Genomic DNA, 26,799 nt, shown 5'->3' on the forward strand with positions numbered 1-26,799 from the left:
CCGACACCGGCCCACCAGCTTCGGGGCCAAGGACCTGGCCTGAGCACCTTCAGCATTTCCGGGGGGTTCCCGGTGGCCCGGCCTTCTCACCCCATCCCCCACACCCGCACAGCCCCCATGCCTACGACCCCCAGCCGCTGTCCCCCTGCTCAGCCTCCTCCCTTGGCCCCCTCGCCTGGGCAACCCTTCCTCTGGTCCAGCACTCGGCTGGACCTGCCCTTCTTCCCAGACCTTTGGGCTGAGCCAGGTCCCCTCCTATCTCTTCCAGGTGACTCATTTGTTTGTAATTAGTGGCTCACGAGTGACTTTTCCCAGGGGTGGGGTGCCCGCCAGGTGGACACTGGCCCACCTCCTGTGGTCCTTCTGCCTCTCCCTCTGGCTGCACCGGCCGCCCCTTCCACCTCAGACTCGGCCCTGCTGCTTCCAAGGCTGCAGCACCCTCTCCCCATTGAAACGCCCAGCCCCCTGGAGGCAGCTGCCCTGACCTGCGCCCTGAGCATCATTCTGCTCACCCCCCCGCCGGGGCCCTGGGCCACCACCTACCGCTCAGTGTTCGGCCCAGAGCCTGGATGGTGGCCAGCAGCGTCTGTGCCTGGCCCAGCGTCACCTCCGTGCCGGCCAGCAGCTGGCCAGCCTGAACTCGGGCCCCTGTGGCCTGTGGACACAGCAGCCCATCAGCCCAGAGCCTCTGCTGGCTGCAGGGTGTGGGGAGAGGCTGGGGCCTAGGCAGTGGCCTTGGGCCTGAGTGGAGACACACGGACAGTCTGGGGTGCAGGGGGAGGGGCCCGTGGGAGGAGACCACGGAGGGGGGCCCTGAGGGCCTTGGGGTCCTGCCTGTCCGTCCAGCCGCTGGGTGTCCTGCCCGAGGCTCTCGCTCTGCCCCTCCAGTGCCTCCAGCTGCAGCAGGGCCTCGTGGCGGGGGCCTTCGGGGCTCCGGAGCTGGCTCTGTGGGGAGGGGACCGTGAGGGCCTGACGCTCGGGACGGGGAGGCCAGGGGGCCGCCGCTCAGTACCTGCAGGTCAGCGATGGAGGCGTTCAGCCTGTGCAGCCGGGCCCAGGCCGCAGAGCTGGTGTTGATGGCCTGCAGCTGCTCCCGGACGGCGGGGAGGAGGCTGCCGAGCCGCTCCAGGTCGTCCAACAGCAGGACCACGCAGTGGTCGCACACTGCGAGGGCGGGCGGTGGGGCGGGTGAGAGGGGCTAAGGTGAGGGTCAGGGGTCAGCCCAGGGGGTCGAGGGTCAATGTAAGGACAGGTGTGGCAGTCCTTGGAAAACCGAGAGGGAGAGTTGTGGCCACAGGATCCCCTGGGAGTTGAAGTTAATGCTGGGGTCTCCGGGTTGGTGGGGGGCTGGGGGAGGGATGGGGTGGGGACGCACCTTCGCAGTGCACGCCAGGGCCCCCGGGCCTGCCGGGCACCGGCACCTGGTGCTGCTGGCTGCAGGCGTCACAGCGGTCCCCGCTGAGCCCCGGGGGACACGTGCAGCGGCCCGTGTGCACGTCACAGTGGCCCCCCTGGCACTGGCAGCCTGGGACGGGGGGGCGGAGGGAGTGAGGTGGGTGGCTGGCAGAGGGCCCCTGGGCACTCGCCATCCGGAGGTGCCCCACCCCACAGGCCCCACCCTCCACACTCACGCCTGCAGCCATGCTCGGGGCGGCCCCAGTGGCCGGCGGCACACTCTTGGCACTGGAGCCCCCCGGCCCCAGGCTGACAGTGGCACTGCCCGGTCTGGGGATGGCAGTTGGAGCCCTCAGAGGCTGGTCCGCAGGTGCACGGGCGGCAACCCCCGCAGCTCTCGAAGCCGAAATGGCCTTCCTGTGGGCACAGGTGTGGTCACAGCCCCGGCCAGCCCCCAGGACCCTGCTTCTGCCACTCCTTCAATCCTAAGTTCCCACCCTCCAGCCTGAAGCCCCCCCAGGCAGCCCTACCTGACAGCGGTCACAGTGAGGCCCTGTCACACCAGCCTTGCACAAACACTGCCCACTGTGGGGGTCACAGGCCTCTGTCCCACACGGGGAGCAGTCACACCCTATAGGAAGTGAAACTGTGATCGTAGCCCTCCCTGTCAGGTTTTTCCCTTCTCCCACAAACACTGAGCAGGAGTAAGTCCGCCTCTCAGGTCCTTACGTGCCCCTCACTTTTTACCACCTTCCCCTGGTCCAGAGTGATAGGACACCCCAGCTGACCACATGCGGCCTCCTCAAGGTCCCCTCACTGTCCCACCCTGCCAGAGCCCTCCCTGGGTTCACCCTCAGTAGAGGCTGGCCCCACAGCTGCCTGGCATGGGACACAGCCTGCTCCCAGGGACACCCAGCACCCCGGGGGGACCTACGGGTGCAGTTTCCGGGCAGCAGGGCGTTGCCATAGAAGCCGGGGGCGCAGGTCTCGCAGTGGGGCCCTGCGGTGTGGTGCAGGCAGGTGCGGCAGGCGCCCGTCAGGGGGTCGCAGTCGTTGAAGAGCAGGTTGGGGTCCCCGTTGCCGCTGCAGTTGCAGGGCTGGCACGAGCTGCCCAGCACTAGCGGGTTGCCGAAAAAGCCGGGGGCACATCTGGGGCGCGGGCAGGGTTAGCGGGGCGCTCGGCGGGCCCCGCCCCCTCGTAGGCCCCGCCCCCACATCGTAGGCCCCTCCCCCAGGCTCACCGCTCGCAGGAGGCTCCCGCGTAGCCGGGTTTGCACAGACACTGCGCGCGGCCCCCCGTGAAGACGCAGCCCACCGCGAAGCTGCGGAAACGGAGGTGGCCGTCATGTACCCGCACACCCCGCGGGAGCGCCCCCACGTACCCAGACTGGGCCAGACTCCAGGAGTCGGGCACCATCCCCACCTCAGGGGCCCACCCAGCTGCCCGGCCGCGGTGGACGGCAGGGTCGACTGGACCAGCTTACTTGTTGGAAGGCACCGAAACGGGGCAGGGGCAGCTGACGCAGGGGGCTGCGGGGTCCTCGGACCCACTGCGCACGAAGCCGGCCTGGCAGCGCTCGCAGTGGTCGCCCTCGGTGTTGTGCTGGCAGCCCTGAGGTGGAGGGGGCGGGTCAGCACCGAGGACGCTGACCTCCAGCTCCGACCCCGACCCGGCTGGCACTCTACCCAGGAGCCTCCCCAAGCCTCCGTGTGTCCGTGACCATGGACCCACAGGTCCCTCAGGGGTGCCTTGGTGGCTGCCCTCCCTCCGCCAGCCGCACTCACCATGCAAGTGCCCACGCCAGGGACGCATAGGTCTGAGTGGCCGTTGCACTGACAGGGCACACAGCGACCCAAAAAGAGCCCTTTGACGTCCCGGTAATAGCCAGGGGCACATTCCTGGGGGTGGCATCGGCATCAGTGGTCAGAAGAGGCTGGCCAGCCCGGCTTGGGGGTGGGCTGGGGACCACGCTCACAAGTCAGACTCAGGCAGACCGGTGGGTACTCGGGCAGTGAGTGGGTCAAGGGCAGGGACACAGGGTGATAGTGGACAAGCAGACAGGTGAGCCAGCTGCTGGCTCGGCCGGAGGTGGGAAGGTCAGGCTGCTGGGAGGGTGGCACCCAGCAGGTGGGAGATAAAATGGGGGGGCACCAGTGGGGACAGAAGGCAAGAGTGGGTGCCAGGGGAGGGTGGGCACGGTGGGCAGCCCGCCCTTCCCCCACCTCACCTGGCACGAGGCCCCGAGGTAGTTGGCGGGGCACATGCACAGCTCCACGTTGCTGGCCGGGGGCCCCCTGCCCGTCTCTCCGGCCACCTCCAGCGCCACCCTGCCCAGGGAGACGGCGGAGGAGACCTTGGAGAAGAGGGCACGGATCTGCAGCTGCTGCAGGCCGGCCAGCACCATCATGAGCTCCTCGCGGGACACGGCGCTGTGGGTCTCCGTGTGCCGGAAGTTTCCCTGCAGGGCCACCACAGTCCTCAGTGGGGCCGAGCAGGCGCTCGGAACAGACCTTCCCAAGGGGATGGGGGCCTTCAGGTCCCTCAGGGCAGGAGGGGTGAGACCCAGGCTAGAACAGCCCATCATTGTCATCATCGTGGGGGGGGAGAGTGGTGCCTGGTCCCTCCCTCCCACGGGGCACAAAACCCAGCTCAGTGAGTTTCCAAACAGAGAGTTGAAGTGTTTAGAAGAAAATGAACATGAGTACTTTCCGATGTCAGGGCCAAACACTCTCTTAAGGAGACACAGAAACTCCACCTGCCGACGAGAGCTCCACGCATCCGAGAACAGGAAACGTAAGGACTTCTGCCAATCTGAACGTCTCGGAGCGAACAGGCAAGCTACTGACCGGGAGGGGACAGCCACTTCCCCAACGTTGGACGTGGGGCACGTGTCAGAGTAACACTGAAGCTTCAGGAGGCAGGCTTCAACCCCCAGCCAAAAGAGACCGGGGCAAAGACACGGACGGGCCACACAGCGCCACCCACCTCCACCAGCTGCAGCCGCCCGCGGTGCCCGTGGCCGGGCTCCGGGTACGCCGGCTCCAGGAACATGATGCTCATCTGGTTGCCCTGGGGAGGCAGGCAAGCGCCTGGTCAGGGCTGCCCCAGTCCTGGCTCCACCGTGCCCACCCGCCCGGCTGCAACCACCCCGCTGGCCACCTGCAGCACCACATCCGGCCTGCTCTCCGTGGGGAGGAACACGTCTCCACGCTGAATCTCCGAGTGCAGTTCGTAGCGGAGGGTCCCCCCGTAGGATGACACCTGGAGACCGGACAGGGGAATGTGACCTGGCCAGATGCTGCCCACAGGCCGAGTCATGCACGGTGGCCTTGTGCACCCTCTCAGAGCCCCCGCGCCTCCCTGTGCACAGGCACCCCAGCCCAGGACTGATGCGCCCGCTTACCCGGTCCCCCAGGTAGGAGGGCGGCGCCTGCCAGTACAGCTCCGGGAAGCCCTCGGGGATGCGCCGCAGGTCTGCGTAGAGCAGGCTGCCCTCCTCCCGTAGCTCATGGGGCACGACCTGCCGGTCGCTGCTCACCAGCGTCCAGCCTTCCATGTCCACGAACTGCAGAGCACAGGGGAGGGACACTCGGTGAGTGCCACCGAACGTCCCAGGACCCGCCCTCCATGGGACACCGCTGGTTGGGCAGTCCCCTCCCTGAGGTGGCGTGGCCCTGCCCATGCACCTCCTGGCGGCCGTGGATGGAACTCCGGCAGCGCTCTGTGGCCCCAAAGCAGAAGCAGCGGGTGCAGCCTTTGGGGTTGGCAGCGTCCAGGGAGAAGGTCCCGACGCGGCACTGGTCACACCTGGGGCCCTGGACGTTCTCCTGGGGGCAGAGGTCAGGGAGAGGCCATTGGCCGGCTGTATGTCGGCCCCCAGCTGCCCGTCTCCTTGTCACACCGTCGCCGGGGGAGGTTCTCCCGCACCTCCCCGGGGCTCCCAACCACCCCAGGGAATGAGCTGCTGAGGGTGAGGCAGGATGAGGGGTGGGTGGGGTGCAGGCCCCAGCGCCCCCCCAGCACCCTTGCCCCTCACCTTGCAGCGGCACTGGCCTGTGACGGGGTCGCACACGCCAGGGGCAGAGCCGGCGTGGAGGCAGTCACAGGGGCGGCAGCTGGGGTAGCCGTAGAAGCCCGGGGCGCAGGCGTCACAGCGGCGCCCGGCCACATGGGGTCTGCACCTGCCGGGAGGCGGGGGATTCAGAAGCCGGCTGGGCCTTCCTTCCACCCGAACCCCTCACGCTGAAGTGAGAGACGGCAGGCGGTCCCCGGCCCCCCAAACTGAAGGAGAGCATGCTGTGGAACCCCAGGAGCGATCGTGGGGGCGGTGGGGGCTGCCGGCCCAGAAACACCCCCAGAACCCGGGCCCCCGTCCTGGGCTCTCACTCGCACTGGCCACTGTCCTTGTCACAAGTGGGGTCTGTGAGCTCCTGCACCCCGGGCCCCGAGCAGTTGCACTCCTCGCAGCCGGCCAGGGGGTGGCAGCCGAAGGTCAGGGGCTGGCAGACAGCGCAGTCGGGGGGGACGGTGCGGGGCGGGCAGATGCAGCGGCCGGTCAGCTCCTCGCACAGGCGGCCGCCGCAGTCGCAGGCTGTGGGTCGCACACAGGGCTGGTGGGCCCCTCTGCCCCACTTGGGGGCCCAGACTGCAGCTCGGGGCGGCAAGGCTGGGGATGCCCCACCCCACCTCCCAGCCCATTCCCCCCAGCTCCACGCCCGAGCCTCAGGCAGCTCCTCCAGCATGGGGTCAGAGGCCCAGAATCGCCGTCTAGGCCCTGGAACCTCTGGACAACCCTGTAAGGCCCGGGCCAGAAGCTGCCCAAGGTCCCATGGAGAGGAGGTGGCTGGTCTGGTCTGCCAGGCTCTAGAATGTTCTCCCGACCACTGTCCATACTTCCTGGGGAGCCCCCTGTACCAGAAAGCACCCCCCTGGATTCAGGCGCCACCCCCCCCTCACTGGCGAAGCCATGGACCAAGGTGCTCACGCCTGCAGTTGGGGAAGCCCCAGTAGCCGGTGGCACAGCGGGAGCAGTCTCGGCCAATGACATAGGCCCGGCAGGGACACTGGCCCCCAAAGGGCTCGCAGGTGGGGCCGGTCGCACCCACTTCGTGGCAGCTACACGGCCGAGCCCCGTTGTTGTAGAAAAGGGACAGGGAGGTGGCGGCATCGCGGCAGAACTGCGAAGAGCTGGTGGGGCTGTGGGGGGAGGGGCAGGTGGTAAGGCCAGCTCGGTGCCTGGACTGGCCCCTCCCACCGGTGCCCGCCCCCGCCCGGAGCCCCACCCCTCCCAGCCCGGAGCCCCGCCCACCTGATGTGGTAGCCGTGGCTGGCACACTGGCTGATGAAGTCGTAGGACTTGTCCAGGGGCTCCTCCCGGAGGTAGCTGGAGCTGTAGGCGTCCTCGGGGACCACCAGCACGTACTCCTAGGGCACCAGGGTCTGGTCACCTCCCAGGGGCCCAGCAGAGGGCCCGGGTCCGGGAACTGTGCCAGAGCCTGCTGGCTGGAGCTCGACTCCAGGGGCCTCTGTGACCGGCCACCATCTGGCCAGGCAGCTAAGGCGGGGTTGGCATCATCCCGCGGCCTGGGCCCCCGCAAGGCTGGCAGGGTCTGGGTCCCTGCCTGGGCCGCTCGGAGGGCAGCTGGCTCCATGGCCTCTTGGGAGCTTGGGGAGAGAGACGAGGCAGCACCTTCTGCCAGGGGCCCTCCCTCTGTACCCCTGCAGGCCATCTGCTCCAGGAAACCCCCCCCCCGACCAGCAGGGCTCTGGGGGGACTGGTGCCCCCTCCGGAGGTCGCCAGAGGCTGCTGCTCCCGGCATCCAGCACGGGTACAGGTGGGGGACACACCCTGGCTGAGTGACCTCGGGCCGTGTGACAGGTGTGGGGACGGCTGGTCCCCAGACAGGTTCAGGATGTCCACGTGAGGGGACACCAGGCTCAGGACTCACCAGCCAGAGCCACCGGCCCTTTGGCACACGCACGGTCACGGTGAGCTCATTGTCAGTCACGTCCAAGACGGCCCGGCCCTCACACACCACCAGGACGCGGCAGCCGTAGGCATGTGGGCAGAAGGTGGCGTTGGCGTGGCCTGGAGGGGGAAGGACCATAGGTCAGCCCTTCCCCCGCAGACCACCCTGGCCCATGGCCTCTTCCTGCTTAGGGGGCCCCTTGGAGTCAGCAGGGGTGAGGACTCCGCCCCACACCCCATGAACCAGCATGGCCCTGGGCTGAGCCGAGTGAAAACAAGACAGACAAACACGTAGGAAGGAACATGTGTGCAGTGGACCCGTGGTGACCCCTCAATCACCCATGTGTAACGGGCAACCCCTAATCTGTGGACTGGGTGTGAGCAGAGTCTGGGAAGGGGGCCAGGAAGTGGGGCTGGCGGCACAGGACCCTGGGTGGACCCTGTGGCACCTCGCTGGGGAACTGGTGGCAGGAGGGGGTGTGGGCCTGTCACAGCCAGGCCAGTGGGCTGTGTGCATGAGACCCCCAGCGGGCTCCCGGTCCGGAGCCCTGCCCCCGCCACAGCCACTCACCCTGCCAGACGCGGCCCCCGTTGATGAGAACCTCCACCGGGAAGCTGGGGTGGGCGGGCTGGTAGCCGTGCAGCAGGAAGGCGTAGCGGCCCAAGGTGGGCACGTGGGTGGTGAAGACCACTGTTCCCTGCAGGGAGAGTCACCCTGCGTGAGTGGGCGGAGGAGTGGGGACGCTGGGGGGCCCTTGCAAGTCCTTCCTGCCCACATCCCTGTCCCCAGCCCTGGGCTCTCACCTGGGGGTGCCGCAGCAAGGTGGGCTCAGCATCGGGGTCCACAGCAGTGGGGGGCCGAGGCTGGGGCCCCGGCGGGGGGTCGCCCGGTGTGAGCTCCTGCGAGAGCGTCAGGGGGAGGCCGGGCGGCAGCGGCAACACCTGGCAGTCCCTGAGGACGATGGGCTGGGGGGGCTTCGGGTAGCGGGAGGGCAGGCAGTTGGCACTGCGGGGAGCACAGGGTGAGCCCTGGCCCGGCCAGTGTGCCTGCTGCCCGCTCCACCCAACCCCCCAGGCTGCTACCTGCTGGGGCTGAAGGTCCCGTGGCTGCTGACACAGTGGACCTGGGGCTCCACCAACTCCAGGCTGAATGTCTCCACCGGCACCAGGGTGACGCTGTGCTGTGGGCAGAGGGCCAGGCGTGGGTGTGGGAGGAGCAGTGCAGCCTGTCCACACCGGTGTCCGTCCTGAGCCCCGAGCTGGGCACCAAGGCTCTGCCGGCCCCTCCTCCGGTGGCCTGACCCCTTGCCTCCAACTCCAGCTTCTGGGGTCTCAGGCACCTCCCAGCTGTCCCCAAGGCCGCTCTTCCCTGCTGGCCACCCTTCACCACCAGCAGTCTGACCACCTGCTTCCCCCGAGCACTCGAGACAGGGTCACGGGCGGGTGTTCCTGCCCTGGACCGTTCACTGGGACTGGAAGTGTGCACCTGACAAATGCGACCAAAACAGGGCATTGCAGCTGCGTGACCACAGCAGCACCCACATGTATCCACCACATGGGGCCGGCAGGGGGCGCCCTGTGTGGCGCATCACAGAGTTCCCAAAACCGGCAGAGTTGGGACGCCCTCGGCGTGGGGGTGGCTGCCCTGGGGGCCCCCGGGGCACAAGGTGCGCCGTGGGTGTGCTCCCACCTACGTGGAAGTGTCTGTGGACAGGTGGACACAGCCTGGCCTTTGGACAGGGGGCCAGGGAAAGCACGGGCCCGGCACGGACAGACAGGCGGCAGCCTCAGCGGCCCGTGTCTGCTAGCGACTCCGGGAGGCACCGCCGGACCGGAGGCACGGGGTCGCCGCCGGTGTGGCAGCCTCTCCTCAGTACTGGACCCTTGGATGAAACTGTGCATTTACTGCTCAGAGGAGTTTCCTGTGGGCCTGGGGAGCGCCACACAGCAGACTGAGCCGCTTCGCAGGGGCGGGCGCCATCCCTCTGCTTCTGTGTCCTGGTGCCTGGGTCTGGGCACCAGACCTACAGAGGCTGTGCCACGTTCGGCCACTGCAACCACTTAGCCACCAGGGGCTCACCAGCCCTGTGAGGCTGGTGCGGGAGCCAGTTCACGGCAGAGACGCTATCCAGCCCTCAACTTCAGGACGCCCAGCGAATGGGACCCTTCCCAACTCCAGGGAGGGGCCCCAGGGCGCGCGGTGGGAGGTCTGGGTGAGTCGTACCCCAAACAGGCTTTTGCTAAGATCGCCATCTCTTCCTACGCGGACTCCGGGACGCACACGTCCCCGTACGTGGCAGTGGATGTCACTAGTACACAGAGAGGCGTCTTGTGTCCAGGGGCGGGGAGAGCAGCCCGCAGGAGCGGGGTCCAGAAGAGCCAGGACAGGGTGAGAGCTGACCTGGCCCCGGTGAGGGGGACCTCAGGCCCTTATCATTCTTCTGCTTACTTGTTACGTGGGTTTAAAATCTGAAAGACCTGACCTCCTGGGGGGGTCCTGGGGCCGGCACAGGTGAGGAGAGGTCAGGGGTCAGGGCCTCACCAGGAAGAAGTGCGCCTGCTCGGCGGTGAGTCGGATGCTGGCGTCCGTGTCCACTTGGAAGACGGCTGGGAGGTGCTGGTGGTCCAGAGCGGCGCCCCGGCACAGAGTGCTGGCGGGGGGCAGGGTGGTCAGCAGCCAGGCAACCCCGGGGCCCAACCCTCCCGCCCGGCCTCAGATCTTCCCACCCTCTCCATGCGCACCTGTACAGGCAGGGGTGCAGGGTGAGCCCCCCCTGCTGGGGGGGTTGCCCGGGGGTGTGCACAGCCACACCCAGCTCCTGGCGGGCCGCCTCGTTGGCATACTGCACCACCAGGGCATAGCGGCCTGGCCTCGGCACTGCCACCTGCAGCTGGACGTCCACCTGGGGGGACAGGGCAATCAGAGGCCTGTCCTGCCCCTCCCCCAGGGAACAGGACCCCAGGGGGACACTTCTGGACGCTGCCAGGGGCCCTGCCCCTGGGACACTGCAGCCGCTCACCCTCTGGCCTCCCCTGCCCACCCCCGACCCCCAATGAGGCTTTGGAGGGAACCAGCGACCCCCTTGGCCTCTCAGTGAGCCAAAGGGCGGGGACCGTGGACGGGGCCCCACAGGCGTCCCAGCTGCCAAGGCCAGACCCCAGGCTGGCCTGAGTCACTCCTGCCCTTCACCTATGTCCCGTCCCCCAGGCCAAGGGCACCCCTCCCCCCAGGTCTCGCCCCGGGGGACACGCACGTCACTGCCCTGGCAGAGGACCAGCGGGGGGTGCGTGGGGCTGAGCCGCTCCGTTGGGCAGGGCCGGGGCAGGCTGTTGTCCTGCAGGCACAGGGCCCCGGGCCCCGGTGCCGCGGGGAAGCCTTCCAGGGGCAGGTGGGCGTAGAGCAGGCAGCTGTGGGTGGGGACACGGTCCAAGTCAGCACAGGCCCAGAGGCCTGAGCACAGGGAGGGCCAGCCCCCCCACCCTCTGCAGGGCGGCCCTCACTTCTCCCCGGAGCCCTGGGCGGCGGGCCGGAACGTGCAGGCCTCGGTCACCCGCAGCTGCAGGAGGGCTGCCTCGTAGTAGGCGCTGGGCAGCAGGGCCACGTAGTCCTGCAGGAGGGAGGGCGGGAGGTCCGTGCTGCAGCCTTGCCTGGGCCCTGCCCTGCCCCCCAAACCCATGAGCCCCTGTCTCACCAGGAGCACCCCTTCAGCCTCCACCAGCAGGGCCCAGGTGCCGGGGTTCAGCACGAAGGGCTCCCCAAAGCCCCTCTGAGGCACAGTGACGAAGGCGGGCTCCGTGCTGGGTGGGAAGACCACCGGCTGGCTCTGCCCTGTGCCTGGGTGGGGAGGGGCGGGGCGGTGAGACTGGACACGACCCACGGGCCCCTGGCCCCGCTCACCAGGGCCGGCGGCACCACCTGGCTCCCACCCACACATGTGCCAAGGCTGGGCGGGGACTCGGGGGATGCAGGTTTGAGGGGGGCAGGGCCAGGGGTGCGGCGCCCCCCCAGGCACTCACAGTCGGCGCAGGCGGCAAACTTGCCCTCCTCCTGCACAGAGACGCGCCCGCTCACACTGGCGGGCCCACGGTTGACGTAGCGGGAGACCAGCCAGAAGAGGTCAGGGGAGGTCACGGTCAGCCTGGCCACAATCCGGGGCTGGGGGCCGGGAGTGGAAAATGGAGTCACCCCTCCCTGGCCATTCCCAGCAGGGTCCTGGGGCTTCCGAGGCCCGCCCACCGCCCTGGGCACCGCCGCGCAGCCCGGGGGGGCTGCAGCCCCAGGCCCACCTGGATGGGTGCCATCTGTGCGTAGCCTCGCCAGCTGAAGTTTTCGAACTCCAGGGGGTTGAAGCCGAAGCGCGCCGGGCGGCCCTCGGGCGTGACGGCCTCCTCCAGCTCCAGGCGCAGGTGGTGCAGGTCGGGGAGGTAGTGGTTCCTCGCAGGCCTGGAGGGGGTGGCGGTGCGTCTGGGCGGGGCCGGCGCTGGCCCTGCGCAGCCCCTGGGGTCCCCAGGGACAAGCCCCGTGGACTGGCCGCGCCCCCACCCGGCGCCCTATCCCGCAGCCGGAGGGGGGGGGGCACTCACTCGCTGCAGGTAGGGCCCTGGGTGTTGGGGCGGCACCGGCAGGCACCCGTTCTCGGCTCACAGCCCTGGCCCAGCGCACCCCCAACGTCGCACCGGCAGCCTGCACGAGCGGGGGACAGGGGCCAAGGTCAGCGCTGCTGCCCCTGCCCCCCGCAGGACCCTGCTCTGCGCTTGGGGTCTCCGCCCGCCTTGTTGTGGCAACCGGGCAGAGGCGCCGTTTGGCACTCTGGGTGACGGGGGTCCCGAGGCCAGGCGCAGGGGCAAGGGGGTGGATCCGCGAGGCCTGTGGGGGCAGCACTGAGTGGAGGGGGCCTGAGAGCAGAACCCTGTCCGTGCCCAGGTCCTGCTGGGGACCCGCAAGCCGTCTGTCCCTCGCTGGGCTCAGCCTTGCCCCCCGCCGACGGTGGCCCCAGGGCCCAGTGGGAGGGCACTCACTGCGGCAGCCGAAGTAGTCAGCCCGGTCCAGCCCAAAGAAGCCGTCCCTGCAGGCCCCGCAGGTCTGGCCGCACGCGTGAGGCTTGCAGAAGCACTGACCATTTCCCTGGGGGTCGGGAGAAGGTGGGGTTGGGCGGGCAGGGGCCCCCCTGTGCCTGCCCCACGGCCCCCAGCACCTTGGCCCGCAGACTCACCAGCTGGCACTGGGCAGCCCCACCCAGCGTGCCTCTGGGGTCGCAGCTGCAACCTGGGGGAGGGCAGAGCAGGCCTGAGAGTTCGGAGGGGGAGGCAGGGCCCGGGCTCTGCCTCCCTGGGCACCTCCCCCGGCCCACGGCCCCGCTCAGGGAAAACTCACGGGTACAGCCCTCGGGGTTGCTGGGACTGAGCCCCCAGAACCCGGGTTTGCAGCGGTCGCAGCTTGGCCCCTCCACGTGAGCCCGGCACCTGCAGGGGGCCTGCGCCTGGGGGGGAGGGTGAGACCGAGGGTCAGAGTGGCCCCCCACCCTCCTCTCCATGAACCCTCAGGCCTGGAGCCTGTGCCAGCTCGGGGGTGCCCCCGGAGTGGGGACAGAGGACCAGCAGGGGAACAAATGAGACTTGAGGTTGCCATAGTAACCCATTAGCAAGGGACACATGGTCTCAACCCCATCGAGGGCTGACCAGGGCTCACCTCTGGAAAGATGTTATCGCCTGGGGCCAGGCCAGCAGGGTGGCAGGAGCCAGCTGTGGAGAGACCCCGGGCCACGGTCATCCCTTGGTCTTTGATCTGATGGCCAGACACTGCCCCAGGCCTGGCCAGGGCCCGCGGCTCCCACGGGGTGAACAGGCATGAAGACGAGCACTTCCATGCTCCGGCCCCCATACTGGGAGGGCGTCCCTCCCTCTCTGCCCCCCCCGCATTTGGTTAGGGGCACACAACAAGCACACACTGCACATGAGTAAGCGTGTGAACACACACCATGCGCGGGGCCATGTGAGCACATCCATGCACACAGCACACACACACACATCCAGGAACCACACCCAGGGCTGTGTGTGAACACTTACAAGGCATGTGGGTAAACATGTAAGCACACAAACCTCACGTGAACACATGAGAGAACAAGCACATGGGCAGTGCAGGTGTCCCCTGCGTGAGCCACACACAGCCGAGCCGCGCAGCCCGCGCCAGCCTCACCTTCGCAGGCGGGGAAGCCATAGGAGCCCGGCTCGCAGGCGTCGCACCGCAGCCCGGTCACGCGGGGCCGGCAGCTGCACTGTCCACTGCGGGGGTCGCAGGCGGCGTGCAGGGAGCCTTCCGCCGAGCAGTGGCAGGCTGGGGGAGGAGGGGGCGTGGGCACGCGGTGGACGGCACACCCCGCCCGCCCGCCCGCCCCCTGCGGGTGGGCACTCACGGGCACAGGCGGGGAAGCCGTGGAAACCAGGGCCGCACTCCTGGCAGGTGGCGCCAGCGTAGCCAGGACGGCAGTGGCACGACCCGCCTGCACCGCAGAGCTGGTTCAGGGCCCCACGGGGGTCACAGCTGCAGGCTACAAGGGACACAGGGTCAGGCCCCAGCTCCTCGGGGCGCGCTGCCCCTCCCCTCAGGCCCAGGCCGGAAGCTCACCGCGGCAGTCAGGGTAGCCGTGGTGGCCTGGGCGACAGCGGTCACAGTGGGGGCCGTCAAACTCGGGCCGGCAGGGGCAGTGGCCGGCCTCGTCGCAGCCCGTGGGCAGGGTCCCTGCAGGGCTGCAGCCACACACTGCGGGGCGGAGGGGCGCTGAGCAGGGTGGACGGGGCCCCGGCCCCCCCCCCCCCGCCCGGGGCCCACTGGGGAGGCCTCCTCACGCTGGCAGAGGGGGAAGTGGAAGTAGCCGGGGGCGCAGCGGTCACACGCGGCCCCCTCGAAGCCCACCCGGCAGGCGCATTGGCCGGAGTCTCGGTCACAGTCACCGTGAAGCACTCCAGGGCTGGAACAGCGGCACGCTGCGGGAGGGGCGGCCACCAGGGTCAGAGCAGGCCGGTGGCCCGCGTCCGGGGAGCGGGGCAGGGACAGGTCGGGGCTGGACTCACGCTGGCAGTCGGGGCCGTGGAAGCCCGGGGCACACAGCTCACAGTGGTCGCCCTGGAAGCTGGGTTTGCACAGGCAGCGTCCAGCCCGTGGGTCCCGCTGGCAGGCGTTGTCCTGGGTCCCAGCGGCATTGCAGTCACAGTCTGTAGACGGGAGGGGGCGCTCAGGGGCCCTGCAAACCTGGCCTCCCCATCACCGACCTCCCTCCACCACCAACGCCTCCCCTGGCACTTTCACTCGCCAGGGCAGCAAACGTCCAGCGGGCACCAGGCCTGCGGAGGTCGCCTGGGAAGGTGCACAGACGCCTGACCACTGCGTTGTACATAATATTGCAGGTTGCATGTGATTGGAAATGGTTTTTAGTTTAAAAGGGAGCCAATGAGTGACAAAACAGATCCCCAGGAAGGAAAGCCAGTGTTCCAGGAAGACGGTGGCGTGTGATGGAGTGACGGCAACGGAACATGCGTGACTTGGTTTTCACTCCATGGACGCCGAGTGAAAAGTCAAATGCAGAATCGCACACAGTGAAAAGAAAACTCGAGTCTTTATAAATGATTTCAGGGGGGTGGGGGGAAGAAGGGAGAAAAGTTGTGCTAAAGTCTTCACTTGTGCATTAGGAAGGCAATGAGGACCAGTTAGTTTCTGTCGCTAAGAGAAAGTGACAGTTCGATGTTTGTCCAAAATCTAAGGGTCACCATGGACCAGAACTAGAAACTCTCACAGGATGAAACACAGGTGCACCAACCAAAACCCAAATACATTTGGTGGCTCAACCCAGCAACAGGCAGGAGGGGGCCCATGAAGCAGATCGGGAGAAGTGGCCTGGCAGGGACAGCCGGGTGGCCTCCACCCTGGAACAGGCCACGTCTGCACTCCTGAAATGAAGCCCCAAGGTGCCAGTTTGACTGTGAATGGAAAACCCGCTCATGTCCTCTCGGAAGGACGCACCTTGCCCTGGGGACCTGGACAGGAAGCAGAGATGCACGAAGGGACAGGGTCCAGCGCCGATTCAGAGAGGGTGAGCGTGGAGTGGGGAGAGACAACCCCCAGGCCACAAGCATCAACGGGGACAAGGGGAGTAAGTGCTGAGAGCATGGACTCGCCCCACCCAAGGGGGCAGCAAACCCCAGTCCCTAAGAGCCAGATGAATGGGGTCTCAAGGTGCAGAAAGCCAAACTACCAAAACTGAGAGTCTGGCAAAGCCACGGTCCTAGAGAGAAAGACGGCATCCACTGTCCTCAGGACGTGACAAGAACTAAGCGAGGACAGAGTGGCTTTAAACAGCATAGTTGACACGTGTGCCTGAACACGCAGAGATCTGCCCCCAGCGGAGAGCCCACGCTCCCGCCAGGCACTCGCAGACCGGCCTCAACGGGCGAGAAGCAAAGCGTGGCGTTCCCAAAACAAAACCCAGACGCTGTCCGTCACTGAACCCAACCGTGATGCGGAAGGATGTGGGCCGAGCCAACAAGAGAAGGGCGGAGAGGAAATCGAATGCCGAGAAGGACAAACACGATTCTAAAGAACTCGGGTCACAGAGAATAAAGCCTGACATGGCCGGATACACAGAAAAAAGCAGGGGTGAGAGCACAACAGTCAACCCGGCAAGACGAGGCTGGCCAAAGCTGCACTCCGGGGCGCAGTGATAGCTCCTGCCCGGTTTCTCGACCTCGGCACCTCCCGCATTCTGGGCTGGACAGCAGGTGGGGTGGGGCTGTGGGACATTTAGCTCATCCCTGGCCGCCCTCCACCCACTGGGTGCCAACAGCACCTCTGTCATGACCACTGAGAAGACATTTTCGACACTTTCCTGGAGCTATTGCTTTAAACCTGCTTGCTGATGACTGACTAAGGGAGACCAAGTAGGGTAACTAATTCAAGGAGCTCTCAAAAACAGGAACAAACTACACGACAGAAGGCATTAAAAATTTTAGTCCAAAAGTTTCTACATAAGGAAGCGAAGTCTCTGCCCCGTGCACGGCGGAGAAGAACTCCAGCCATCACACTGTGGCCTTGGGCTGTGCTTTGAAAATGCCAAGAAATCTAGTGCACGTCTGTGAGGTCCAATGAAGGACAAAAAGGAAGAGAATAAAAATAGGAAACAACAGGATTTTTGAAAAGAAGTTTAAAAATTAGGACAGAATGCTGTGTCTAACTTTGTGCCAATATGTTTAAAAACCCAAAACGATACCAACAGCTCGCTAAGAAAAGGTAAATAACCAAAACTGACTGGAAGGCCACGGGAGAAGTGGAGACGGTGATCTGAGGCCGCCGTGGAGAAGCCGGGGCTGGGGGGAGGGGAGGCTGGAGGGCCTGATGGGTTCCAGCAAACTTTTCATCAATTCCCGCAATTTTAAAACTGACGGAGCACAGCGAAGGACGGTCGCTCTCCAGGCAATTCCCGAGGTGCCTTACAAAGCCAGAACGAGGGGCGCAAAGGCACAAGCAGTGCTCCCGCGGGTCTCCCCTGAGGACGAGTTTCGGTCCAACAGCGGGCCCACGCCAGGAAAGCCAGAAATGGGGTTCTCTGTGCATCTCACTGGTTCCAAGCCACATGCCATTCACACGGGGCACCCTGAATTGGCGAGCACAGTGGTACTGTCAATACAGGACTGATACCCAAAATGCATGAAGCACTCATACCGCTCAATATAACAAAAAACCCGGCGGTCCAATTAGAGAGTGCACAGAGAACCTGATCGGACGCTTCTCCAAAGAGGACGCGCCGAGATGGCCGACGGACACGTGAACAGATGCTCAGCGTCACTGATCACCAGAGATGCACCTTAGAACCTCAGAGCCACGCCACCTCGCACCGGTCAGCACGGCCGTCACCAACCAATCAACAGCCAACCAGGGCTGACGAGGACGTGGTGGAAGGGGAGCCCGCGCCCTGCTGGTGGGAACGCAGACTGGGGCGGCCTCGGTGGAGAGCAGTGTGGAGGAGCCTCAAAAAACTGCCATGGAACTGCCACATCATCGGCTACCATGGCCGAGACGTGTCCCGTTGGGAAGGAAGACACCTGCCGGTGACCGTGACAAGCTGTCCACCAGAAGACGGGCCCGACTCCAGAAAGACTCCGGAGCAGGAGTGTGTCTCCTTCCCAGGGGTAGGACAGGCGGGCTGGCAGGGGGACCCCTGGCTGTGTCCTGCAAACAGTGACTGGATTCTGCACCTGAGGGCCCGGGCCAGTGCGGGGGACCGGTTGTGTTCTGAGAGCCGGGGGCGGCCGCAGCCCAAGGGTCCCGGCGTGGGCCCTGGAGCCTGGGCAGGGAGGGCCGTCCCTCTGGGGGATCTTTCTCCACCAGGGCTAAGAATTTATGGGAAGCCTGAACACCGAGGATGTTTACCCAAGCACAACTTAAAAAAAGAAATTGGAAAGAACCTAGAGTTCCAGCGATTGGGAGTTGGTTAAATAAATGCGCCGTCTTCCTGTGCAGCACAGGACAAGAAGGGACGTGTTTCCAGGGTGGCGGTGGGGGGAGACACAGTCACGAAACACACACCCGTGTGTGGACAAGCCGAGCGTGCACGTCCACCCGAGGGGCCCCGGAAGTGGGAAGAAGGGTTGTTTGTGGGGGGAGGGGCCGCTGGGGAGCCGCTTCCTTCAGCCCTTCCCTCGCCTGGGGTTTCCGACGGTTTTCTAGTGTGAATATGTTTTGTTTGCATAAAATGCACAGGACCGACGGGAAAATCCTGCCTCCCCGGTGGGGCCCCCGTGGTGCGGCCCCCTCCTGTCCCGCCGCCCGGGGGGACCCAGGGCAGGCGGGGGTGCCGAGCACTTACTCACTATCTGTCCCGCTGGGAGGGTCTGCGCCCCGCTGCTGTTGTGGGCGGTGGCCACGGCTGGGGGAGGAGACACGCCTGTCAGCCCGGCCCCCCCCCCCAGAGGAGGCGCGCTGGACAGGAGGGCCCGGCCCGCCCCCAGCCCGCCCCCGCCAGCCCGCGCCTCACGGTGGCACTGTGGGAAGCCCTCGAAGCCCGCCGCGCAGGCCTCGCACTGCTCCCCCGTGAAGTTGCGCCGGCAGTAGCAGCGGCCGGTCAGGTCCTCGCACGTCCCGTCCGTGAACTCCGACTCGCAGTCGCAGCCTGGGGGGCGGGGCGCCGGGCAGCCGTGAGACCCCCAGCCCAGGGCGGTCGGGCCGCACAGGCGCCTTTGCCTCCCCCGTCTGGGCAGTGCCGGGAGCGCAGTGGCCTCGGCTTCCGGAGCGTGGACGCCGGGGATGCAGGGAGCTGGAGGCCTGGGGACACCCGGGCGCCGCAGCGCCTACTCCCGGCAGCCCCTGCTCCCGAGCAGCCCTGCGCCCAGCCAGAGTGCCCCGCCCCGTTGGCCCCACTCACGCTGGCAGGTGTGGGGCGAGTCCAGGGGGTGGTCGGGGGAGCGATAGAAGCCGGGCAGGCACAGCTCGCAATTGACGCCGGTGGTGTGGTGCTGGGGGAAGGGCGCAGGGCCGCTGAGTCCCGGCCGGGGGCCCCCCAAACCCTCCCCCACCCCCAAGTCGCCGCATAACACCCCAGGCCCCACCCAGCCCCAACGGGCCCACCTGGCAGTCGATGCACACGCCTCCGCCCCGCGAGACTACCCCCGGGCTGGCGCCGTGCTGGTCAGCCGCAGGGTCGTAGTAGCAGTCTTCTGCGTGGCCGTGGCAGTGGCAGGCTGCAGGGAAGGGCAGGCGCGCGGCTGTCAGCAGGCACCCCATGACCCCACGTGGCTGGGGACCCCGGGGCCGCCTCCCACCCACTGCCCCAGATGTGACCTGGCAGAATGTGCCACGACTGTGCGTGCGTGCACATGAGCGGGAGCAGCCGGGGTGCACGTGTGTACGTGTGTGGGGTACAGGGGCGCTCACCCTGGCACTCGTTGGCGCTGTCGGGCGTGGCCGGCTCCCACGGCCGCTGGTTGAAGCCACGGCAGCAGCGCTCACAGGCGTTCCCACAGGTGTTGTGCTGGCACGCGCACTGCAGCCTGGGGGCACAGGACACGGGGCTCAGGCCACGGGGGCCCAGGGGGACCTGGGAGCTGAGGGGGTCGGCAGGGGCAGTGAGGGCTCTCGTGGAGGGCGGGAGCTGGTGGGCAGAGTCAGTGGGCACACCAGGGGCAGGGCACCGAGTGGCTGGTGCGGTGGCCCCTGCCTGTAGGTCAGCCGGGAGCAGGGAGCCCTGGGGCTGTGCCCTCCCCTCTGGCCCAGGGCCCGAGGCCTCAGCCTCACTCAGTGGGTGGCCTGGAGCTCAGCCAGATGCCCCCCACGCATCCAGGGCGCCTCCCCAGGGGCAGGTGGCCAAGAACTGTTTCATCTTCCAGCCGGGGGTGGACGCCAGTCGGATGGCTGTCCCCTGCCTGCTGTCCTAGACAGCACCTCCTGTTGGCTCAGCCGGCACGGGGACAGCTGGCTGCGGCTGGGAGCTGAGGTTGCAGCCACCTACTGCCCAGACACCCACACCAAAGCCCCACGCTGGCAGAGACCACAAGTCAACCTAGGTGGGGGCGGGACGGGCCCTAGGCCAGGCCGAGGGTCCCCGGCACCTGGCCAGCGCTGTGCCCAGAGTTCCGGTCCCGCAGCTCCAACCCCATCCCCTCTGGGCCTTGGAAATGAGCGCTGCTGTCCCTTAGCATCTGGGGACACCGTGGGGGCGCCTGCAGGGGACGGTGGCAGGGGCAGCTCCGGGCAGCTTGTCTGTCTTGGAAGTGGAACCTGGGGCCGCAGCTGTGGGTGGACTTTTCAGCAATCGATATGTCGGGGCGCCTCTGAACTGAGACTTTTGAGCAGGGGTGGTGCGAGGCGGGGGCACCCAGGCGTGTTTGGCAAAAGCCTGGCAAAGCGCACCATGTGGGCTTCGTCCTGACCCGGGGCGCGCGGGCGCCACAGGGACAAGCAGCATCGACCACGGCGGCAGACACAGCCCCCAAGCCCAGAGATGTCACCATAGGATAGAAACCGTGCAGTAAGCACATTTAGACATTGCAAGCTAAGGAATCTAAAACTTCATTAAAAAAGAAAAGGAATGCTGTAAAAAATAGTCAGACAGGATCAAAAGAGCCGGCCAGAAGATCTATAAACAGAAAATGAAATGATTGCATTTAAGACTCGGCGGGTAGGCAGTTCGCCTAGGCAGACGCGGCAGCAGAGGGGAGACTCTGAGCGGAAGAGCCATCAGGAAGACAGAGGGGGGCCCGGTTCCAAGGCAGAGGGACACACAGCCTGGATTCCAGCCAGAGGACAGCGACCAATGAAGGGATCTGACAGGCAGCGTGGGGGGGGGGGCGGGGCCGGTCCTGGGGGTCCGAGTCGCAGACTCACGAAGCAGGGGTCCTGAGCCAGAGAAAGCCAGTCTGCCTTTGACACCACGGAGCACCCGGAAGAGAGTGTGGAAACTTGCAGCAGATGCCTCCGAGCACCGGAGACGCCAAGACACCAGGAGCAGCCGTCTCTCAAGTGTCCAGAGACACGGCAGCCAGCTAACGGCTCCCCCAAGAGTGAGGCCTAAACAGCCGCTTCAGAAGGTGGTGCACAGAGCTGGGACCGACATCCAGGGGACTCACCAGTCACCACTGACGGCTTTTGTCCCCCCAGAGCTACCTGTGGAACCTGACCCCCAATGGTGGCCTCCGGGGTCTCTGGGGGTGATTAGGTCAGGAGGGTGGAGCTGTGCTAACGGGATTAGTGTCCCCGTAATAAAAGAGCCCACAGATGTGCCCGGCCCCTGTCCCTCGCCAGCCCTGGGGGGACATCTGTGGGCCGGGGAGTGGCCGAGCAGCCTGCAGGCAGGGCTATCGGATGTGACATCTGCAAGGCTTGTCTGAGCGACCGTAGCGTCTGGGATGTGGGCAGCGAAGACTGAGGACCGTGCCAGTCCCAAGCGGGGAGGATGGACGCCCAGAGCTGGCTGGGCAGAAGGACAGGCAGGCTGCCGGGTGGGGACTCTGGGTGCCGAGTGCTGCAGTCTGGGCCCCTCGGGGCGAGCTGAGCTCACCCACGCCCGAGTGCAGGTGGGGCAGACAGTGCCGGCACCGCCCTGGCAGGCTGGGGCAGATCTGCCGCCCCCCCAGACCAGTCCGCCACCCAGCAGGCGCCCCTCCCAGCTCACTTTCCACTCGGTGCTGAACTTCCCAGACCTCCACAGGCAGGAGCCCCAGGGCTGCCCAGCCCCCCAGGGAGGAGGGCTCTCCCCTCCTCAGGCCTTTCAGACTCTGAGCCCAGAAGTCACTGAGCGAGAGGTTGGCCTCGGGCTGTGGCTTTGACCACGAGGGGGGGGTGAGACTCTGTACTATTTGGTCTTCACTGACACCCCCTGTGTAAATTGGGGTGCAGCCCAGGCTCTGGGCCCGGGGCCTTGGCCTGCGGGTGGTAGGGGGCAAAGGTCAGAGTGGGCACAGTGCCCAGCGCAGAGGACAGGGACGAGCAGCCGTGGGCCCACTGTCTCACTCAGTGACTTCTGGGCTCAGGGTCCGGACGAGAGCCCACCGCGCTGGCCGCGGGGCACAGGAGTTGCCTGCCCCAGCCCTGCACTCGGGGAAACTGAGGCCTGGGGTGGGGGCCACTGGGCCAAAGAGGAGGCAGGCAGTGGGACCAGGTGTCCCCCACCGGGGCGAGGGGTGAGCAGGAAGCCTCGGGTCTCACCTGAAGGGGTCTGCAGGGTCCTTGGCGTCGCAGACGTCCGCGTGGCCGTGGCAGACACAGCGGCCGCCGATGCTAATGTCCTTGATGCTGTAATAGTACTGCAGCCGGCCGTGAGCACCCGGCCGCCCGCCCGTCCCGGCCCCACCGCCCCCTCCGGATCCCCTGCCAAGAGTGCCCGGCCACCCCACTCCAGCCTGACCCCCCACCCTGGTGCCCCAGGCCGCGTGCTCACCCGGCGGGTGACGGTGGGGTCCCTCAGCGCCTTGCCCATGAGGTGGCCCAGCAGCGTGTTTGTGCGCAGGAAGCGCAGACGGATGTTAGTGGCTTTGGTGAAGTCCCGCAGCAGGGGCGAGTAGGAGAAGTTCATGGCCCCCGGGCGCCCGTTCACCAGGGACACCACGATCTGCAGGCAGGATGAGGGTCAGGCCAGCACCGGGTGGCCCCCGCACAGGGCCGGCCCCGCCGCATCTGCCAGCCCACCTCGCCATTCTCCAGGGGCACGATCCGGGAATGCTCGGTGCTGCAGACCACGTCGTCATCCTTCGAGATGCGCTCCAGTGTCCGCGCCCCGAACCGCTCCAGGCAGTCCCTCCTGGAGGCTGCAGGAACACGCAGGGAGGTCAGGGCTCGGGCCGAGTGGTGTGGCCTTTGTCACCTCAGGAGCTGCTGAGCAGGAAGCCGAGCCACAGGGAACCACAGCACAGCACCTGCCTTGGGGATGCACCCGCAGCCCCGGCCAGCGTAGGAACCCAGTGTGACAGAGCAGGGCAACACAGCCACCCCGGGGACGCGCGGGCCAGCCCCTGGCTCCCGGGGACTCACAGGCAAAGTACTGCCAGGGCCGGTAGGTGAGGCCGAAGTCGGTGGAGCGCTCCAGCACCCAGAGGTCCGGCCGCGGGGAGTTGGCAAACTTGATGAGCACGTAGGCGACGTGGAAGACCTGCGGCAGGGAACCGAGTGAGGCCCGGGCCCCCCCACCCCGTGCCTGGAGGAGTGCCCCACCCCATGGCACGGCCGCCTCCCCCCACAGCCGTGGGCTCTCCTCTGGGCCCAGGGGCACCCCGGGGACAGAGCTAACCTGCTCAGGGAGCAGCCCCCAGGCTCGCAGGCCAGCCCATGGTTGCCGAAGCCCACCCGGACACCGCCGTTTCCGAGGGTCTGCTGGTCCCAGGCCCAGTCCTGCCTGCGGGCCCCGGGCAGTGGGGCTGGGCAAGCAGTCAGGAGCTCACCCCCCGCCGGTCATGGGACCAGGCCCAGCCCCTGGCTCCCAACAAGCGCTGGCCTCCTCTCCGGCCCAGCAGGGGCCACGCCCTCCTGTTCCAGTCCCGCTTGGCCACCCCCGTTGTTCCCAGAGCCGCCTCCGAACCTGCCTGTCCACTCCTGGACCTGCCCTCGCCATGGGGCCCCAGTTACAAGGGGTCTGGCGCCGATGAGGCCCCGACAGAGAAGACAGGCTGGAAAAGGCACCAGCTGGGGTCCCCTCGGCAGTGTCTGGAACGCCTGACCCGATGGCCATGGCCCCCAGAAGGGCTCTGAGCCCAGGGACAGCGGGGGCTCTGATGCTCCCGCTCAGCCTGAGGCCTCAAGGCTGCGGCTGAGCCACCCCGACCCCGGACGGGGCGGGCGTGTGGGTGGGCTCCACCCTGGAACCCAGCGTGCGAGGCCCCTCGGGAGTGCCCACCCTGGCCCAGTCCCCTGGCAGCTCCCTGGGCAAGTGAGCCCCTCCCCTTGTTTCCAAAGCCACTGTCGGGCCTGAGCGAGGGATTTGGGCTCCAAGGAGACCTGGGTAAGGGACGTGGGACGCGGTCACCCCCAGCTTGCACTCCGGAGTGGGAGGCCCAGACGCAGCGGAAAACATGCCACGTGTGGGGGGTGCCCCCTCACCCCCAGCCAGGGCCTGGGATGCGGGGCCAGCCCCATGGGCTCTGAACTGCCCAGACCTCCAGGGCGATGTCATGTTCTCGGTGGCAGTACACCCCCAGTGAGGCCCCCTCGGGCATCCACTGGTCTGGACTTCTGCTCCGGACCAGCTGAGGCAGGGAAGGGGTCCCTCCAGGGTCGCCCAGGGCCCACAGTCACTCCCCAGCCCTTGTCAGCCTGTGGCCCCATGGAGGGGGGTGAGCCCTCAAGGCCCAGCCCTCAGGAAGCATGGGCTGCTCGGACTGCCAGCTCGGACGGCCAGGGGGGCAGCGTCCCAGGCCCCGGAGACTGGCCTGCCCTGCGTCCACGCCCTTCCCAAAGGTCCACAGCCAGCGGAGTGGCTTTTCCCCGGGGTGGGGAGGGGGCCTATTCACCCATGTTCAGGCTCTGAGGTCGGCTTCCTGGGCCTTCAGTTGGGGGAGAGACACGAGCCCCTGGGGGACGGACCCTCCACCCAGCTGGCACCTTGGCCAACCCTGAGGCATTCCAGGGAGTCCCGGGGGACCTGGGTGTGCCTGAGTCACAAACACCAAGACCCCCAGGGGACTCGAGGCTCCTGCCGAGCCCCTGGGACCCACCCCCGCCTTCCCCTGAGCGGGGCCACCAGGCTGCCCCCTGCGTTGGCGACCCACAGCATTTTTCCCAGCTGAGGGCCCTTGCACAAATATTGATTCAAAGACGCGGATCAGACAGGACAAGGGTGTCATGGGAACTTCCCGCACACGCCCATCACACTGGTTGTGCTTAAAGAAAGACCCCACCCCCGCCACTTGGTCCTCTGTCTGTCACACAGGGGCCCTGGACATCTGTCCCTGAAGCTCCACTCGGGGACTCGGGGAGGGGAGTCTGCAGGGAAGGAGAGACGTCGGCCCAGCGCTCCCCGTCTGTCCCTGACCTGGCGCTGCGCCCGGGGCGGCGCTGGTCACGACCCCGGAGGGGTGCAGGCCCCGGCCTCCGCCCTGCCCCCACCCCGCCCGCCAGGCTCGGCTGCCAACGCGGGCTGACCTTTCCCGCTGCCGCAGCCTTCTCTGCAGAAGGAAAGAACGTCTTTTAAAGCAAAAGCCAAACAAAAGCCTCCGAGTTATTTTTAACAATCTGGCTATTTTGGGGCGGGCAAGTCTCCAGGACAGCAGCCGAACTGCCTCTCGGTCACCGCACCCCCAGCCCCCTCGCCCAGCCTGAAGGCAGGGGCCAGGGCCCCCCAGGAGGGTGTCTGTGCCCCGACCCGGTGACCAAGGTCCGACGGGGGCCAGGGCCAGTGTAGGAGGCCCCGCGTGGGTTCCCGGCCCCAGGGGCCGTGGGCCCAGGGCAGCCACGCCCCCTCCCTGGGCTCAGGGGCAGTGGAAAGACAAACAGAGCGGAGGGGCAAAGGCCAGGGGTCAGCCGCCATCTCTGGGTGGCCAAGCCGACACTGGAGCCCCCGTGGGGAGGCTGCACAGACCCCCGGTGCCACCCAGCCCTCCGACTGCAGAGGCTGAGGTGGGGGAGGGGGAGGCGCAGGTCGGGGCTGGGACCTGGACAGCGGGGTCTCTGAAACCCTGGTGGAGCACAGGGGGTGACAACCCGCCTCACCGTGGGCAGGAACCCCAGGGTGCGAGGTGGTCAGCCCAGCACACCCCACCTCTGCCTGGCCCATCTCAGGGCCAGGGAGACCCAGGTCTGTCCTGGGGGAGGAGGGAGCCCGGCCCCCGCCCACCAGCGCCCGCGAGCTGCTGGAATCGCTGGGCAGTCGGTGACTCAGCCCTGGCCCTCCCGGAAGCAGGGCCCAGGGCTGATTCCCGGGGCTGGGCCAGGGTCCCAGGCTGAGGCCGGGGGGAGGCAGGAAGCCCCTCCTAGACCCGGTGTCCGGGTCAGCTCCCCGGCCATCGCCCTCGGAGTGAACAGTGGGGACCCAGGCCTCCTGGGTCCCCCACCCAGACTGCTGGGCTGGCCTTCTGGGGCCCCACCCCCAGTGCTGACCGCTTCGGTCCAGCACCCCCCAGTGGGCTCTCTCCCCTGCGTGTGTGGGTCCCTCTCAGCAGACACCCCGCTGGGAACCTTGGTAGAGATAAAGGCCACCCCGGGGGCTGGGGCGCAGGGCAGGCCGGGCAGGCGTGTGGACTCAGGCCCCCGACTGGGTAAATAACCAAGGCCAGCCGGCCGTCCCCACACAGGCAGGGAGGTCTCCCAGGGAGACCGGGCGTGGAAAAGCAAAACGGAACTCGGGCAGCAGCTCTGGGGGCCCGACCCTGCTGGGTGCGCACCTAACAAACAAGTGTGCGGAGCAGGGGTGGGGGGTTTTCAGGGGAAGGGTGAGCTCACAGGCTGGGGCGGAAGGCCGTGCCCCAGGTGACCCAGCACCTCAGCAAAGCCGGCTGGGGGAGGGGATTCAGGGACCCCCCCGCCAACCTCCAGGGTCTGTCTGGGGCCTGGCCTCAGCCCAGAGCTCCCCGCCCCGCCCCTCCGCCCCAGGTCAGGCCAGATGGTCAGCCCCAGGCCACAGGAAGTGGAGTTTATCTCAGGAGGACCCCAAACCCAAACAGTTTAGTCTCTGGTGAGTGGACGCTGTGGGGGTTGTTTAAAAGCCGATGGAAAACAGGGGCCTCTGGGGGCAGCTGGGCCTGGGGGGGTCCGGTGTGAGGTGGCGGGGGCATCTGCCAGCCCCCAGAGTGAGCAGAGGCGGGCGGCCCAGCTGGCGTGTGTGGCGGGGGTGGGTGGTGCGAGGGCAGGGACCGGGAGCCCCTATGTCCTGGGAGCAGAGGCCCCAGCAAGGCTTCATCCATTCTCACGGGGAGAGTCCCGCCCGTGCCAGAAGAGGAGGTGCCTCCCGCTGGCCACCCAGGGCAC

The 26,799-nt window shown here is 67.2% G+C and overlaps 1 protein-coding gene across 1 annotated transcript in view; it reads right to left on the minus strand.

Moving 5' to 3' along the window:
• Positions 1-26,799, minus strand: part of LAMA5 (laminin subunit alpha 5) — a 42,061-nt gene that overhangs the window by 8,156 nt on the left and 7,106 nt on the right. The window contains exons 3-51 of the mRNA XM_037153533.2: positions 22,876-22,993; positions 22,534-22,652; positions 22,286-22,456; positions 22,054-22,151; positions 19,285-19,400; positions 18,979-19,091; positions 18,776-18,866; positions 18,389-18,523; positions 18,221-18,280; positions 14,436-14,576; positions 14,211-14,348; positions 13,990-14,124; positions 13,778-13,912; positions 13,561-13,698; positions 13,054-13,106; positions 12,739-12,844; positions 12,578-12,630; positions 12,384-12,489; positions 11,949-12,048; positions 11,652-11,808; positions 11,382-11,520; positions 11,057-11,199; positions 10,866-10,972; positions 10,619-10,772; positions 10,107-10,267; positions 9,907-10,015; positions 8,448-8,545; positions 8,169-8,370; positions 7,936-8,062; positions 7,345-7,484; positions 6,705-6,820; positions 6,381-6,592; positions 5,783-5,987; positions 5,433-5,577; positions 5,083-5,223; positions 4,800-4,961; positions 4,556-4,657; positions 4,382-4,465; positions 3,624-3,854; positions 3,181-3,294; positions 2,880-3,007; positions 2,637-2,717; positions 2,330-2,544; positions 1,926-2,026; positions 1,632-1,812; positions 1,376-1,525; positions 1,013-1,164; positions 835-945; positions 544-655 (exon numbers count right to left, since the gene is read on the minus strand). Coding sequence (XP_037009428.2) covers positions 544-655; positions 835-945; positions 1,013-1,164; positions 1,376-1,525; positions 1,632-1,812; positions 1,926-2,026; positions 2,330-2,544; positions 2,637-2,717; positions 2,880-3,007; positions 3,181-3,294; positions 3,624-3,854; positions 4,382-4,465; positions 4,556-4,657; positions 4,800-4,961; positions 5,083-5,223; positions 5,433-5,577; positions 5,783-5,987; positions 6,381-6,592; positions 6,705-6,820; positions 7,345-7,484; positions 7,936-8,062; positions 8,169-8,370; positions 8,448-8,545; positions 9,907-10,015; positions 10,107-10,267; positions 10,619-10,772; positions 10,866-10,972; positions 11,057-11,199; positions 11,382-11,520; positions 11,652-11,808; positions 11,949-12,048; positions 12,384-12,489; positions 12,578-12,630; positions 12,739-12,844; positions 13,054-13,106; positions 13,561-13,698; positions 13,778-13,912; positions 13,990-14,124; positions 14,211-14,348; positions 14,436-14,576; positions 18,221-18,280; positions 18,389-18,523; positions 18,776-18,866; positions 18,979-19,091; positions 19,285-19,400; positions 22,054-22,151; positions 22,286-22,456; positions 22,534-22,652; positions 22,876-22,993 — 6,406 coding nt within the window. The remainder of the gene's footprint in view (positions 1-543; positions 656-834; positions 946-1,012; positions 1,165-1,375; positions 1,526-1,631; positions 1,813-1,925; positions 2,027-2,329; positions 2,545-2,636; positions 2,718-2,879; positions 3,008-3,180; positions 3,295-3,623; positions 3,855-4,381; positions 4,466-4,555; positions 4,658-4,799; positions 4,962-5,082; positions 5,224-5,432; positions 5,578-5,782; positions 5,988-6,380; positions 6,593-6,704; positions 6,821-7,344; positions 7,485-7,935; positions 8,063-8,168; positions 8,371-8,447; positions 8,546-9,906; positions 10,016-10,106; positions 10,268-10,618; positions 10,773-10,865; positions 10,973-11,056; positions 11,200-11,381; positions 11,521-11,651; positions 11,809-11,948; positions 12,049-12,383; positions 12,490-12,577; positions 12,631-12,738; positions 12,845-13,053; positions 13,107-13,560; positions 13,699-13,777; positions 13,913-13,989; positions 14,125-14,210; positions 14,349-14,435; positions 14,577-18,220; positions 18,281-18,388; positions 18,524-18,775; positions 18,867-18,978; positions 19,092-19,284; positions 19,401-22,053; positions 22,152-22,285; positions 22,457-22,533; positions 22,653-22,875; positions 22,994-26,799) is intronic.

This window comes from Artibeus jamaicensis, unplaced genomic scaffold (genome assembly GCF_021234435.1).
Source record: "Artibeus jamaicensis isolate MK-2021 breed Jamaican fruit bat unplaced genomic scaffold, CSHL_Jam_final contig_685, whole genome shotgun sequence".
NCBI classification, from domain to species: domain Eukaryota; kingdom Metazoa; phylum Chordata; class Mammalia; order Chiroptera; family Phyllostomidae; genus Artibeus; species Artibeus jamaicensis.